Raw genomic sequence first — 13,505 nt, 5'->3', positions numbered from 1 at the left:
CTCAGCTTCTGATAAGGTAGCTCAGGTAGCTAATGAATGAGAAAAGCACTGTGAACTCTCTTTAGCAAGGAAGTTCAGAACTGCTCAACAGCCTGCTGGCAGAAATTAAGAATCATCTAAGGAAAGGAGGGGCACCTGGAAATGTGTTTTGGTTTTATGTATTAACCTATTGTTTGACACTGAAAAAAATAATCTACCAAATTAACTTATTATAATGTTAAATAATGCCATGATTGTATTGCTCATGTTTTAAGGGTAATTTCAAAATTATATACTTGGCTTCAGAATTACATAGAAACATACTTGTTACAAGGTTACCTGTCTGCAAAGACCCAAGATTATATCCTCTGTATGACAATTTAATACTTGTAATATAGTCAGGAAGGATTTATGGTCCATTAATTTTTAGATATCACCAACTATTTATATTTTATTTGCTTGCTGACTGTATATACAACTGTGAATGCTTAAGGCGCTGTAGATTTCCATTGGGCCAATCTTTATAACTAATATTCCAGGGGTTCCATTAAAGGAAAGAAAATGTTCAAATGTGTTTGTACTATATACCTAGAAGCTTGCACATGGAAACAGAATACATGCAATATATATAAATCTTTTTGTTTACATATGCAGCTTTTCTTCCAGCAATGATAAGGTGCCCTAGAAACATTCACTAATCTTTGTAACACCCCAGAGGGTAAGTAGTGAGAATTATTATCTTCATATTGCAGGTGAAATACCTAGGTAGGGGCAGATTAAATGACTTAGCCAGGTCACTCTCGAAGTCAGTTATGAAGCTAGAAATAAAACTCCATACTCTTGACTTCTAGTTCATGTTCTGAGTCACAGCACTCCTGCAGATGGATGGACCAGGCCTGTCAGTATCTGTGTTTCTTTTCCTCACTTGAAAAGTAACACTGATGTAAATCCTGCCCCTGTTAAAGAAACCTTGCTGTGTGGCACTTGCACACACGATACTGAGTCCCTGATGAGTACTTAAGAGCGTACTCTGCCAGTGCGATGAATGAACTCAGGTAGCACAAGGATATCAGCAAGTCAGCTTCTCGACAACCCAGCCCTGTGAAGAAGAGCTGGATGTGTCAGAAGTTTTCATAACTTCAGATGCTTGGATAATTTCCTTAACATCTAGTGATTCAATCCACTCTGTTACTTCAGATTCTCCGTAATAATTCCAGGTTGCCAGTATTGTTGGAATCAACACTGGAAGGCTTGGTCCCTGTCGTCAGGAGGTGTATATCCTACACTCATTAGGATCTGCTAAATGATAGACAATAAGCATGAGCATCGCTTCTAATCCTCCTGCACATATCCTCTTCCTCCTCTTTGGGTCCTATCATTTTTATATCAGCTACTTCAACTAGACTTGAAAAACAAAGCATGGCTGGCACCCTTGGCATTTTGCTTCCACAACAGCAGGCTAAAAACTGAGACTGTCAGGCCCACGGTTGAGGACTGGGTGGCTGTGCCGAGTATGCTTGCCTGTTCATCAGCAGCAGCCAGGATAAGATGATGTCCAGTGTTCACTGACTCCTCCTTGGGCTGGTGCATGAGGGGCTGGTAGCTCATGTCACAAAGGTACTTTGTGCTCTGGTACCTATTTTCTGTGGAATAATTCTGAGTATAACTTCACTTTTCTGTTAGTGAGCACTTTCCCCCATAAATATGAAGGAACAGGTGTTGCTCTGCTGCTAACTGGGTTTCCAGCTGTCCTCCTCTGACACAGACCCGGCAAAATCTGTTGTTCCGTCCTTTTAGGCAGATTGGAGAGCCATTGAGCCTGAGATGGAGGTCTTCCTTGCAGGATATGGCCGTTTTGATGCCAGAAGATGGTCGGGAAAGCCTGGCTAGCTAACAAAGGCAGGCCTTCAGCCGTTGGGTGTAGTTCCAGTACTGCATCCCCCTTGGCAGGAGCACAGAGGCCGCTACAGTGTGGCCAGCCAGCAAAATTAGGAAATAAGGACCTCTTTTATTTACTCAGGCTGCTGAATCATGGGCATTCCTGTCTGCTTGGAGAAAAGTCAGGCGGCTCTACTTTCCACGGAAAGTCTCAGGAGTGTTTGAGACTTTCATCTCGGAGTGTTCACACACTTGTTTTAATGTGCTTTATGGAAATGGTGAAACTCAGCAAGTACAGTTGCTGTAGAAAAACATCTGCACAAACTATGCACACACATTTGCATCTTTAAATAGATTTTTAGGCTGGGAAGCCGGTTTCCAACAAAGTTTTTTCTTTTTTCTTTTTCTTCTTCTTCTTTTTTTTTTTTTCAGCTGTAAGAGCTATAGCTCTCTGAGAGTCAGTGAGTGTGAAGTGACTGATTCCAAAAATTAAAATTTAACATGGACATGTTAAGCACTTCACATTGAAATGCAGAAAACTTGCCATAACACAGAAAGACAGTCCCCCTAAGTAGCACTTAGTGAGTGCCGAAGGGGAAAAAGTTCAAGTTGATTCAGAAACCAGAGTTGAAAGAACCCTTCATAGTTCTTCCATGTGTAAAAGAGAAATTGAAATTGTTTAAATCTATATTATCTATTTCAGCATAGCTTGCACTGTGACTGCCAGAAAGCTGAAGTTAGTGGGGATGGGTCACTTTCAAAGACTTAGGCAGATGTTACCAATGGTTGGCAGAGTTGACACCACCATGCAAGTGTTAGGAGGGTCTGGTGCCCTCTGTACCTGTCATTGAGTTTCTATGTGTCCCTGAGAGAGTAGATCCATTAATAATACTGGCAAATAACATAAAGAAAAATGAAGTTGTGTAATTTTGCAGGAAAATGGATAGAACTTGAGAACACTATGTTAAGTGAAAAAAGTCAAATCCAGAAAGTGAAGGGTCATGTGTTTTCTCTCATGTGGAAGCTAGAGAGGAAAAAGAAAAGAAAGGTGGGGGTGGGGGGTCTTATGAACATTGAAGGGAGATCAGTAGAATAGAGGAAATGGGACCAGGGGAAAGGAGGTGGAAAGGGGGAAGGAGTAATACTGGGAATGATATTGGCCAAATTATATTGTGTTATTGTGTGCATGTACAACTAAAATGCCCCAATAAAAAACATGGGGAAAATAGTACTGGCAAGTAAGATCTTTACAGTTTAGATTGCAAAGCAGAAAATCAGCCTTTCAGGGAACTTTTATTTTTTTCCAAAAATAGCATTTCTTGCTTCTGCTTAATTCATTCTAACTCTTTCCCTCAGTCTTATGAATTCTGTAGTCTATTTCTATGTCTTTCCATTACAGGGACAAGTGATAGGGGACAAGAGACAGGGAAGATGATATTTCTAGCTCTCTGGAATCCCAGTTAAAAACTTGATCCTAACCTTCAGCTCACTTGACATGTCATTGAAATTTACAAGCTTAAGAGAACAGTTATGTAATAAGCATAGTCAGGCATGGACCACAGGCAAGAACCTGATTTAAACATGGTGTCAGGGACTGCACACTTTTTATAATGGTCCATTGCTCTATAATTCTTTATGCATTTGTATAATAATATATCATACCCAGACACAGTCTACAATTTAATGATAAATTCAGTTGCTAAATTTTCAAGCTTAATAGTTATTTCCTCCCAGTCTAGATGCATGACAAATTCTGATTCAATGTTTTCTCCCAAATGTACAAATGAGATGATGTGTTTGAAAATAATTTTAAGTGAAACAGCAGGATTTAAGCATAAAAGACAAATGTGAAGTGTGATAGGTTTTTATCTAGAATGCTGAGCAGATTTAAGAAGTAGTAATTTTTTCAGTAAGGGAAAATATTGGAAATTTTGATTTGGTTTAGGGATACCAGCTTTAGGGACATAACACCTCTTTAGGGAAAAACCAGGTCATCTTGGGGCTTGGGGGATTTATTTATTTATTTATTTATTTATTTATTTATTTATTTATTTAAAAATCGTCCCTCTGTGCGTTGGGTGATGAGGTAAGTTTATCTGCATGTGTTCCTCATGCATTCATTTTAAATATGGAGCACACCTGCAATTATCAAGCCCTTTCTTAGGATGGAAGCATGTTGGATTATGGAGTCATATAAATGAGGATGCAAAATCATGTGGTTTTCAACTCGTATGGCGGAGCTTTGTTGCAGTGGGCAGGGATCCAAGAATGGTGTTTGGTTGTTTTCTCAGGGTGAGAGGGTTGCCATCTGGCATTGATAGTGAGAAGGTCTTGTCATCAGTTTCTAGATGCAGGAAAGGAATGATCCTCATCTGTTTCCTGTGGATAAGGAAGAGGCTTGACAATCTAGTAAAATCTTGTTACCTTAAAGAAAGCAGACGTGGAATTTGTTTCATAATGCTCGCCAGTTTCTGCTTTTATGTTCATCATTTCTTGCTAGCGAACTTTTGTCTTGAAGAATTTAAAAACTTTCATTATCTGATTCTCACTGACGACTCTTGGAATATTCTAATAGTATTCTAAATTGAGCCCATTATTCTAACCGAAACATGTTCCCCACTAGCTTCACTCCAGAGTCTTGTCGTTTTTCTGTACTTGGGAAAAATCTTGCTCTTTTGGAGGATGCATGTTTTGAAAATTTTTTCTGATCTTGAGTGATAGATTGTTTTGCAAAGCAAAATGGTAATTCACAACCTGTTTTGAGAAAGTCTTATTTTCTACTTGGATATTAAGAAGGCAACAGAAATAAGAGTGCTAGGAACATAGTTTTCTAGGAACATAGTTTTCAAGAAACAACCTAATACAAGTACAATGTAGGGTTCCTTTATGGATAACTTGCGAAGTTTATATCTGGCTTGCAGTCTTGTTTGTCTTCTCTTTGTTACTCATAAATCTTTCAGCATTTACCATAATCATTTATCACTTTTCCTGTTTCCAGTTTTTCACAAGTTGCTTTGTCTCTGCTCACCTCAAAGTGCAGGTCCTGTTTAGCTAAGGAAGTTCAGGCCGCTGAAGCTTTTTGCAAAAGGAAGAAATGGTGGGCCACCTCTTGAACTTTCCAAACAAAATACACTATTAAAATCTGGCCCTTGTGAAACTCTCATTTTTTCTTGATCCTGGCTGATCCCAGCTACATGTAATATCGAACAGTACCCTTCTAACATTTAATAATCCATTTTCTGGCCTATGGTATTCGAATCTTTCAGTTATTGAAGAAATCCTGGTTGTCTTTCATTACACAAGACATAATTATTATTGTGTTTTCTGTCTTCTTTCATGTGCTTACTTTTTAATATTTTTTTGCTGAAAGCAATAAGGTCTGTATCAATAAGAACCCCATAAAAGATTTTGGTCTTCAGAATTGCCTTTTTATAGAAAAACAAGCAAAATGCAGAGGGAATTTTTTATTAAATATTAGACATCTGGGTTGACTGCATTAATTTTAAATCATTCCTGTAATATTTCCTCTTTTCATTTGGTTCTTCAGATGCTCACATAATATGCAAATCATTTTAGAATGAATACAAAGGAAACATTAAATATATTAAAATCTGCATTTTAATAAAATTGTCAATGTGTAATATATACCTTGCTTCTAAGGAATAATGATAAAAAAGTAATAAAAGGGTAATTTAGACATAGAACTATTTAATATCTTTTTATATTTTACAGCCCAGTAAAAAGTAAATGTAGAATAAAAGCTTTGGGGTCAGATTTGAAAATGTCTCACTCAAATATTCTTTTTTTTTTTTCTTCTTTCCTAAAAGGTTCAAGATGGTCCAGCCATGCATACTTGCTGAAATGGTACAGTAGACTCATTCGTAATTCTCAGCACATGTAATGAAATGTTCTATTGCTTCTCGTTGCAGATGGAGTGGATGTTGAAGATGATCCCACGTGCTCTTGGCCAGCTTCCTCACCTTCTAGCAAGGACCAGACTTCCCCTAGTCATGGAGAAGGTTGCGATTTTGGAGAGGAAGAAGGTGGCCCTGGACTGCCATACCCATGTCAGTTCTGTGACAAGTCGTTTAGCCGCCTCAGCTACCTAAAGCACCATGAGCAGAGTCACAGTGACAAACTGCCTTTCAAATGCACCTACTGCAGTCGGCTGTTCAAACACAAGCGGAGCCGAGACCGCCATATAAAGCTCCACACCGGGGACAAGAAGTACCACTGCAGTGAATGTGATGCTGCATTTTCCAGGAGTGATCACTTGAAGATCCACTTAAAGACTCACACGTCCAACAAGCCATATAAATGTGCCATTTGCCGCCGTGGGTTCCTGTCCTCTAGCTCCTTACACGGACACATGCAGGTTCATGAGAGGAACAAGGACGGTTCCCAGTCTGGTTCCAGGATGGAGGACTGGAAGATGAAGGACACTCAGAAGTGCAGTCAGTGTGAGGAAGGCTTTGACTTCCCGGAAGACCTCCAGAAGCACATTGCAGAGTGCCATCCCGAATGCTCCCCCAGTGAGGATCGAGCTGCCCTCCAGTGCATCTACTGCCATGAGCTCTTTGTGGAGGAGACCTCCCTCATGAACCACATGGAGCAGGTGCACAGTGGGGAGAAGAAGAACTCTTGCAGTATTTGTTCTGAGAGTTTCCACACAGTCGAGGAACTGTACAGCCACATGGACAGTCACCAGCAACCGGAGTCCTGCAATCACAGCAACAGCCCTTCCCTGGTCACGGTGGGCTACACCTCCGTGTCCAGCACGACTCCAGATTCCAACCTCTCAGTGGACAGTTCAACCATGGTGGAGGCTGCCCCACCAATCCCAAAGAGTCGAGGGAGGAAGAGGGCTGCTCAGCAAACCCCTGACATGACCGGCCCCTCGAGTAAACAAGCAAAAGTTACCTACAGCTGTATTTACTGCAACAAGCAGTTATTCTCGAGTCTTGCAGTTCTGCAGATTCACCTAAAAACTATGCATTTAGATAAGCCAGAACAGGCCCATATTTGTCAGTATTGCTTGGAGGTCTTACCCTCACTTTATAACCTAAATGAACATCTTAAGCAAGTGCACGAAGCTCAGGACCCAGGCCTGATTGTTTCTGCCATGCCTGCCATAGTTTACCAGTGCAACTTCTGTTCTGAAGTTGTCAACGACCTCAACACCCTTCAGGAGCACATCCGATGTTCTCACGGATTTGCAAACCCTGTAGCTAAGGATAGTAATGCATTCTTTTGTCCTCATTGCTATATGGGGTTTCTCACTGACTCTTCCCTTGAAGAGCATATAAGACAGGTTCATTGTGACCTCAGTGGCTCTCGGTTTGGGTCCCCAGTGCTTGGGACTCCAAAAGAACCAGTAGTGGAAGTCTATTCCTGTTCCTATTGTACAAATTCGCCAATATTCAACAGTGTTCTTAAGCTGAACAAGCATATCAAAGAGAATCATAAAAACATTCCCTTGGCCCTGAATTATATTCACAATGGGAAAAAATCCCGGGCCTTGAGCCCCCTATCTCCTGTGGCCATAGAGCAGACATCGCTTAAGATGATGCAGGCAGTAGGGGGCGCACCTGCGCGTCCCACCGGAGAATATATCTGTAATCAGTGTGGTGCTAAGTACACATCCCTAGACAGCTTTCAGACTCACTTAAAAACTCATCTCGACACTGTGCTGCCGAAACTGACCTGTCCTCAGTGCAACAAGGAATTCCCCAACCAAGAATCCTTGCTGAAGCATGTGACCATTCACTTTATGATCACCTCAACCTACTACATCTGTGAGAGTTGCGACAAGCAGTTCACATCAGTGGATGACCTTCAGAAACACCTGTTGGACATGCACACTTTTGTTTTCTTCCGCTGCACCCTCTGCCAAGAAGTTTTTGACTCCAAAGTCTCCATTCAGCTGCACTTGGCTGTGAAGCACAGTAATGAAAAGAAGGTCTACCGATGCACGTCCTGCAACTGGGACTTCCGCAACGAGACTGACCTGCAGCTCCACGTGAAACACAACCACCTGGAAAACCAAGGCAAGGTGCACAAGTGCATCTTCTGTGGTGAGTCCTTTGGCACTGAGGTAGAGCTTCAGTGCCACATCACAACTCACAGTAAGAAGTACAACTGCAAGTTCTGCAGCAAAGCCTTCCATGCCATCATTCTGCTAGAGAAACATTTGCGAGAGAAGCACTGTGTGTTTGAAACCAAGACGCCCAACTGCGGCACAAATGGAGCCTCTGAGCAGGTGCAGAAAGAAGAAGTGGAGCTGCAGACCCTGCTGACCAACAGCCAGGAGTCCCACAACAGTCATGATGGGAGCGAGGAAGATGTGGACAGCTCTGAGCCTATGTATGGGTGTGACATCTGTGGGGCGGCATACACTATGGAAACTCTGCTGCAGAATCACCAGCTCCGGGACCACAACATCAGACCTGGAGAAAGTGCCATTGTGAAGAAGAAAGCCGAGCTCATTAAAGGGAATTACAAGTGCAACGTGTGTTCTCGAACCTTCTTCTCTGAAAATGGCCTGCGTGAACATATGCAGACCCACCTAGGCCCCGTCAAACACTACATGTGCCCTATTTGCGGAGAACGTTTCCCCTCCCTTTTAACTCTTACAGAACACAAAGTCACGCACAGTAAGAGCCTTGATACTGGAAACTGCCGGATTTGCAAGATGCCTCTCCAGAGTGAAGAGGAGTTCTTGGAGCATTGCCAAATGCACCCTGACCTGAGGAATTCTCTGACAGGATTTCGCTGCGTAGTGTGCATGCAGACTGTGACCTCCACCTTGGAACTCAAAATCCATGGGACATTCCACATGCAAAAGACAGGGAATGGGTCCGCAGTCCAGACAACCGGGCGTGGCCAGCATGTCCAAAAACTGTACAAGTGCGCATCTTGCCTCAAAGAATTCCGTTCCAAGCAAGATCTGGTGAAACTTGACATCAACGGCCTGCCATATGGTCTGTGTGCTGGCTGCGTGAATCTCAGTAAGAGCAGTAGCCCAGGCATCAGCCTCCCGCCCAGCACGAATAGACCAGGTTTGGGCCAGAATGAGAATTTGAGTGCCATCGAGGGCAAAGGCAAGGCAGGGGGACTGAAGACGCGCTGCTCCAGCTGCAATGTGAAGTTCGAGTCTGAAAGTGAACTCCAGAACCACATCCAAACCCTGCACCGAGAGCTTGTGCCAGATAGCAACAGCTCGCAGTTGAAAACACCACAAGTGTCGCCCATGCCCAGAATCAGTCCCTCCCAGTCGGATGAGGTAACTTGCCTTTCTAACATTTGCTATTTAAGCTCCTCAAGAAACTGTCCCCACTTTATGCTTGCACTCTCCACAGCCTTATTTATTGTTATGTGCCAAAAAATGCTTAGTTTGAAATGCAATGTTTTTTTTTTTTTTTCCCCCATAGCCATTAGCTGGCAATTACTTGCTTTTTGATAAGCAGCATTTTGGCTTGAATGGTGCAAAACAGGACTAATTCCAGTCTCCCTAGGATATTGTCTTCTCTATGACTGAAGAGACCAGCACTCATGCCAACACCACTGAGATCTGGAATCTCAGCATAGCTTCACCGCGAGTTGAAATCCCCAGCTATGACTTGTGTGTATGGCAGAGAGATAATGACACAAAAGTAAGATAGTAGGAGCCAACACACTGGCTTAGAGTAAATTAAAAAGAATATATATATTGGTGGATAACAAATTGGGTAAGGGTGGCTTTTTAATACTGTGTTGTCAACACTCACTGTTTTTCTTTGTCTTGTGGGTAGTGAGGAAAATACTTACTCGCAACAGGGTTTTTTAAAAGCCCCTGCATTTATTAAGCACCACATGCCCATTATCTGTTTAAAGGCGCTATCCCTGAGTCTTTCACTCTCTGGGCTTCAAAATTAATGTCGTTTCCCCCCCTTAGCTTCAGAGTACCGTAGTTTCATGTTTTCTTTACCCCGATGAGTAGAAGAAACAAGTTCATTTACAATGAAGCAGTTTTATAAGTCGTCATTCCTAGAAGCTGAGCAGAGGATAGCTCTTTTTAATGTAATTTCTTTCTGCTTTATCACCTGGTTTCTAATAGCTCTTTCCACTTCCCTACCTGCCCCTATCTGGAGATCCATCCAAATGAATACCCCAGGGAGATCCTTGTCCCTTCAGTTTGGGGTGACTGCATTTTCTTATCTTGTCTCTGCACTCACACCCTCTTGGAGGGCTCCCTGCATCTCCCTGCAGATAGCCATCAGGCAGCTGGTGGGGGAGAGCTGAGGAGGCAGCAGAAAGCCCATCCTCACCAAATGTGGCATCTGTGTGACAGGCAGGCTCCCAAACTTTGAAGCTGCTCTCCCTTCTCCCCTCCCCAAGAAAATCTGCACTTTTCTCTCATTTGAATAAATGAAATCCTTTCAAACTGATGAAGGCAGCTGGGAGAACATAGTTTTGATCATGGCTCATGGGTGGGATGGAATACAGTAGAATCTTTTGTAATAATTATTAGTTGTTATAATCATGAAATGAATTTTTTTACTCTTTTAATTTCATAAGTGTTAAGCCTGAAGAAAAGTTAAATGAATAACGAGATGAATGCGTGTGTGTCGTGTATACAGATGCCAGATTTACCAGAGAGGAACACAGAAACATTTTATTGTTCCTCTCCCTGCCACCCCCATCTCTGTCTCTGCAATTTTTTTTAATTAGCCTGAGCCATATGAAAATAAGTTGTACATACTGATATCCTTTAAAGTAAGGGCATTTTTTGTTTAACCATGGTATTATTAACTAAGACAATTCAATTAATAAGAAATTAGATAAATGCAGAATATCATCAATAAGAGGTTCATATTAAAACTTTCCCAGATGTATCCAAAATGTCTTATGTATTTTAGAGTAGTACAATAAGGATTTTTTAAAAAATTATGCAGAAATGTCTTCATTTCTCTTTCTAGGAGTTTGAATATTCATATTTAAATAGTGTGTAAATGTGATTTAAAATGACTGTGTATGTGTGCCTGTGTGTGTGATTGGGGTATTGGGCGTTTAAAATCAAGCAAAACTAAGTGCTGGGCACAGTGGCACAAGCATGTAATTCAAGCGGCTTGGGAGGCTGAGGCAGGAGGATCACAAGTTCAAAGCCAGCCTTAGCAATTTACTAATGCCCTCAGCAACTTAGTGAGACCCCATCTCTAAATAAAAAATAAAAAGGGCTGGGGATGTGGCTCAGTGATTAAGCACCTTGGGTTCAATCCTCAGTACCAAAATAAAATAAAATAAAATAAAATAAAGCAAAACTTGCCTCTCATGTTTGCTAATAAATTGTCTATAAAAAGGCATATGCCCATTTCTTCTTATGTATTTATGGTTTCTATTTTCTGATATTTATAAATTGCTACATGTTATAAATACCATTCGAGATGAAATATTTCAAAAGTGAAGACAGACATAGGAATAATATTTACACATAAATTGGGCTAGAGTTACACAAGTAGGAAATTTTATCCCTAAGACATGGTCAGTTCTTTAATTACAGCTAAAATCAATAATACAGCTTATCTATATATGTATCATGCATTTACATACAATATTATTTAACATATTTTAAAAATATTTAAGACTTACAGTAGTGTTTTTTAAGTACTTGGCTACTAAGGGTCAAAAATGACGTTTTATACAAAACAGTACTTTCCTATGAATCCTGATTTTTCCTGGCTTGCGACAGTGTCCTTAGTTGAATAGGTATTAGGATTCAGTTTATGTGTTTCTTTTGTACCTCAAAGTATAGTAATGTGTTCAACATTTTCATCATCCACTATCACCATTTTCTAATTCATTAATGCTATTTAAGTCATGAAATTCTGCATGACACTCTCTAAAGTTAAAAATGTACAGTAGATTATATTATTTGGACTGACATAGAAAATTATCTTACATATAGTTTTACAAAAATGAAGCTTATGAGTATAATATGTTGCTAAGAAAAGGACATATATTAAGTATTCATTTGTTCACATTATTGATTAGTCAAGTTAAACATGTAATTTCACATTATGAGTAGCATGTAAATTTTTGGCCAGATTAGGAAAAGAATAAGTTACTATATAGGTCTTTGTCAAAAGTAAAACATATTATTCAGGAATAAATTTTATCACAAAAAGAAATGTGATGTGAATATCTATTGGCTTAGTTGTGCCAGGTAGGAGCTGAAGGACTGCACAGTATAGGTGATATTTTCATCTCATCTTCTTGCTGAGGATTGAGGCTTGTGAAGAGAAAAGAAGACCACAGGAGACAATCAGACCTAGTCTCACGGATATTGTGAGGAATAAGATTAGATTTTTCTGGATCGTGATTTATGATCACATAAGGATATTGGTAGACATTTGAATGCATCTTTCAAAAACTGAAAAAAAATATTGCTTGGCTGATACTAAATTATCTAATTAAAATGGATTTAAATTTAGATATAAGTAAAGATTGTTATATAAATTCGTATAATTTTTAAAAAATCTATGAAAGACAAGGCATGTGGCACTCACAGAAGGCTAATTATAGGTAGCTGTCATGTCACAGAGGTATTTGGAATTGAAGACAGAATATCTGAAGTTGAACTTCATTTCTTTTGCTTAATGCTTTCTGAATTTGTGAGAAAAAAATTTTTTTGTGCCCCAATCCTATAATTATTAATCTAAATCTACTAGGGAACTTTGTTTTGAATAAACTATTTTGGGAAACTCATTCATTCTTTGCTCCTCAGAGGTTGAATATGCTATCAATTACCCATAACCTACAGTGGCCACAAATGGTGGTGTTAGTCGGAGACAGGAAGAACTCTGGTCATCTAGCTTTTTCTGCACACAGCACACCTTGCAGGGTTCCTGACATTTATGAGGTGTTGAATAAATGTCGATTCTTCTGGATTTGATGACACTGGCCTGGCTGTCTGGTCAGGTGCTTCCCCATCTGGACCTCAAAATGTCACCTCATGACTTTACATTTCTATGATAGATATTGGAAGCATGTGTCCTTCTGCTTCCATTTTTCCAGGATGCTTCATAGTTGAGTTTCTCTGAGGGACTGTTTACTCACATTTCAAGTCACACCATCCCCACCAGTCCATTGAAATTGCTCTTGCAAGAGTTATCATTTTCTTCTTGTTCCAAGATTTATGAACAGTGTCATCGAATGAAAACTAAAAGGAACAATGGAGGCCATCTGACCGAGCCACCTGTTTTAACGACAAGGAGACAGACCCCGATAAAACTGGAATTGTCTAAGAGCATACAGCTAATAAGTAGAGGCTACCAACTGGTTCAGGTCTCCAATTCCAGATTCAAGATTTTCTTTTCATACTCTCACAGGTATTTTTTCTAACCACCATTTAAGCCTTGTCTTTTACACAAAATCATCCCAGGATTCCAGTGTTCTTTCCTCTTCTCTTTCATTTCTTCTGATCACTGCAAAAGATTTTCTGCTTCCATGACTTTACTGTAGCCGACTTCTCTAAGGTCTCTGCTGTCCTAATTGTACCAATGTAATGCACTTTTTATAAAAAGATATCTTAGTTACTATTGTCACTAAGTACTTGTCTCTGTGGCCATTCTTTTTATTGAGCCTCTGTCTTCCTTCTAGCTCCCTTCATA

The 13,505-nt window shown here is 40.4% G+C and overlaps 1 protein-coding gene across 7 annotated transcripts in view; it reads left to right on the top strand.

Annotated features, from left to right (window-relative positions):
- Window positions 1–13,505, top strand: part of ZNF521 (zinc finger protein 521) — a 298,275-nt gene that overhangs the window by 109,358 nt on the left and 175,412 nt on the right. For all 7 annotated transcript variants that reach the window (XM_081262582.1, XM_081262583.1, XM_081262581.1 and 4 more), the window contains one exon: window positions 5,787–9,139. In XM_081262582.1, the coding sequence (XP_081118708.1) occupies window positions 5,787–9,139 (3,353 nt within the window). The remainder of the gene's footprint in view (window positions 1–5,786; window positions 9,140–13,505) is intronic.

The sequence above is a fragment of the Spermophilus citellus genome (genome assembly GCF_964194105.1).
Source record: "Spermophilus citellus genome assembly, chromosome: 12".
Taxonomy (NCBI): Eukaryota; Metazoa; Chordata; class Mammalia; order Rodentia; family Sciuridae; genus Spermophilus; species Spermophilus citellus.
This window is presented reverse-complemented; position numbering and strand designations above follow the sequence as displayed.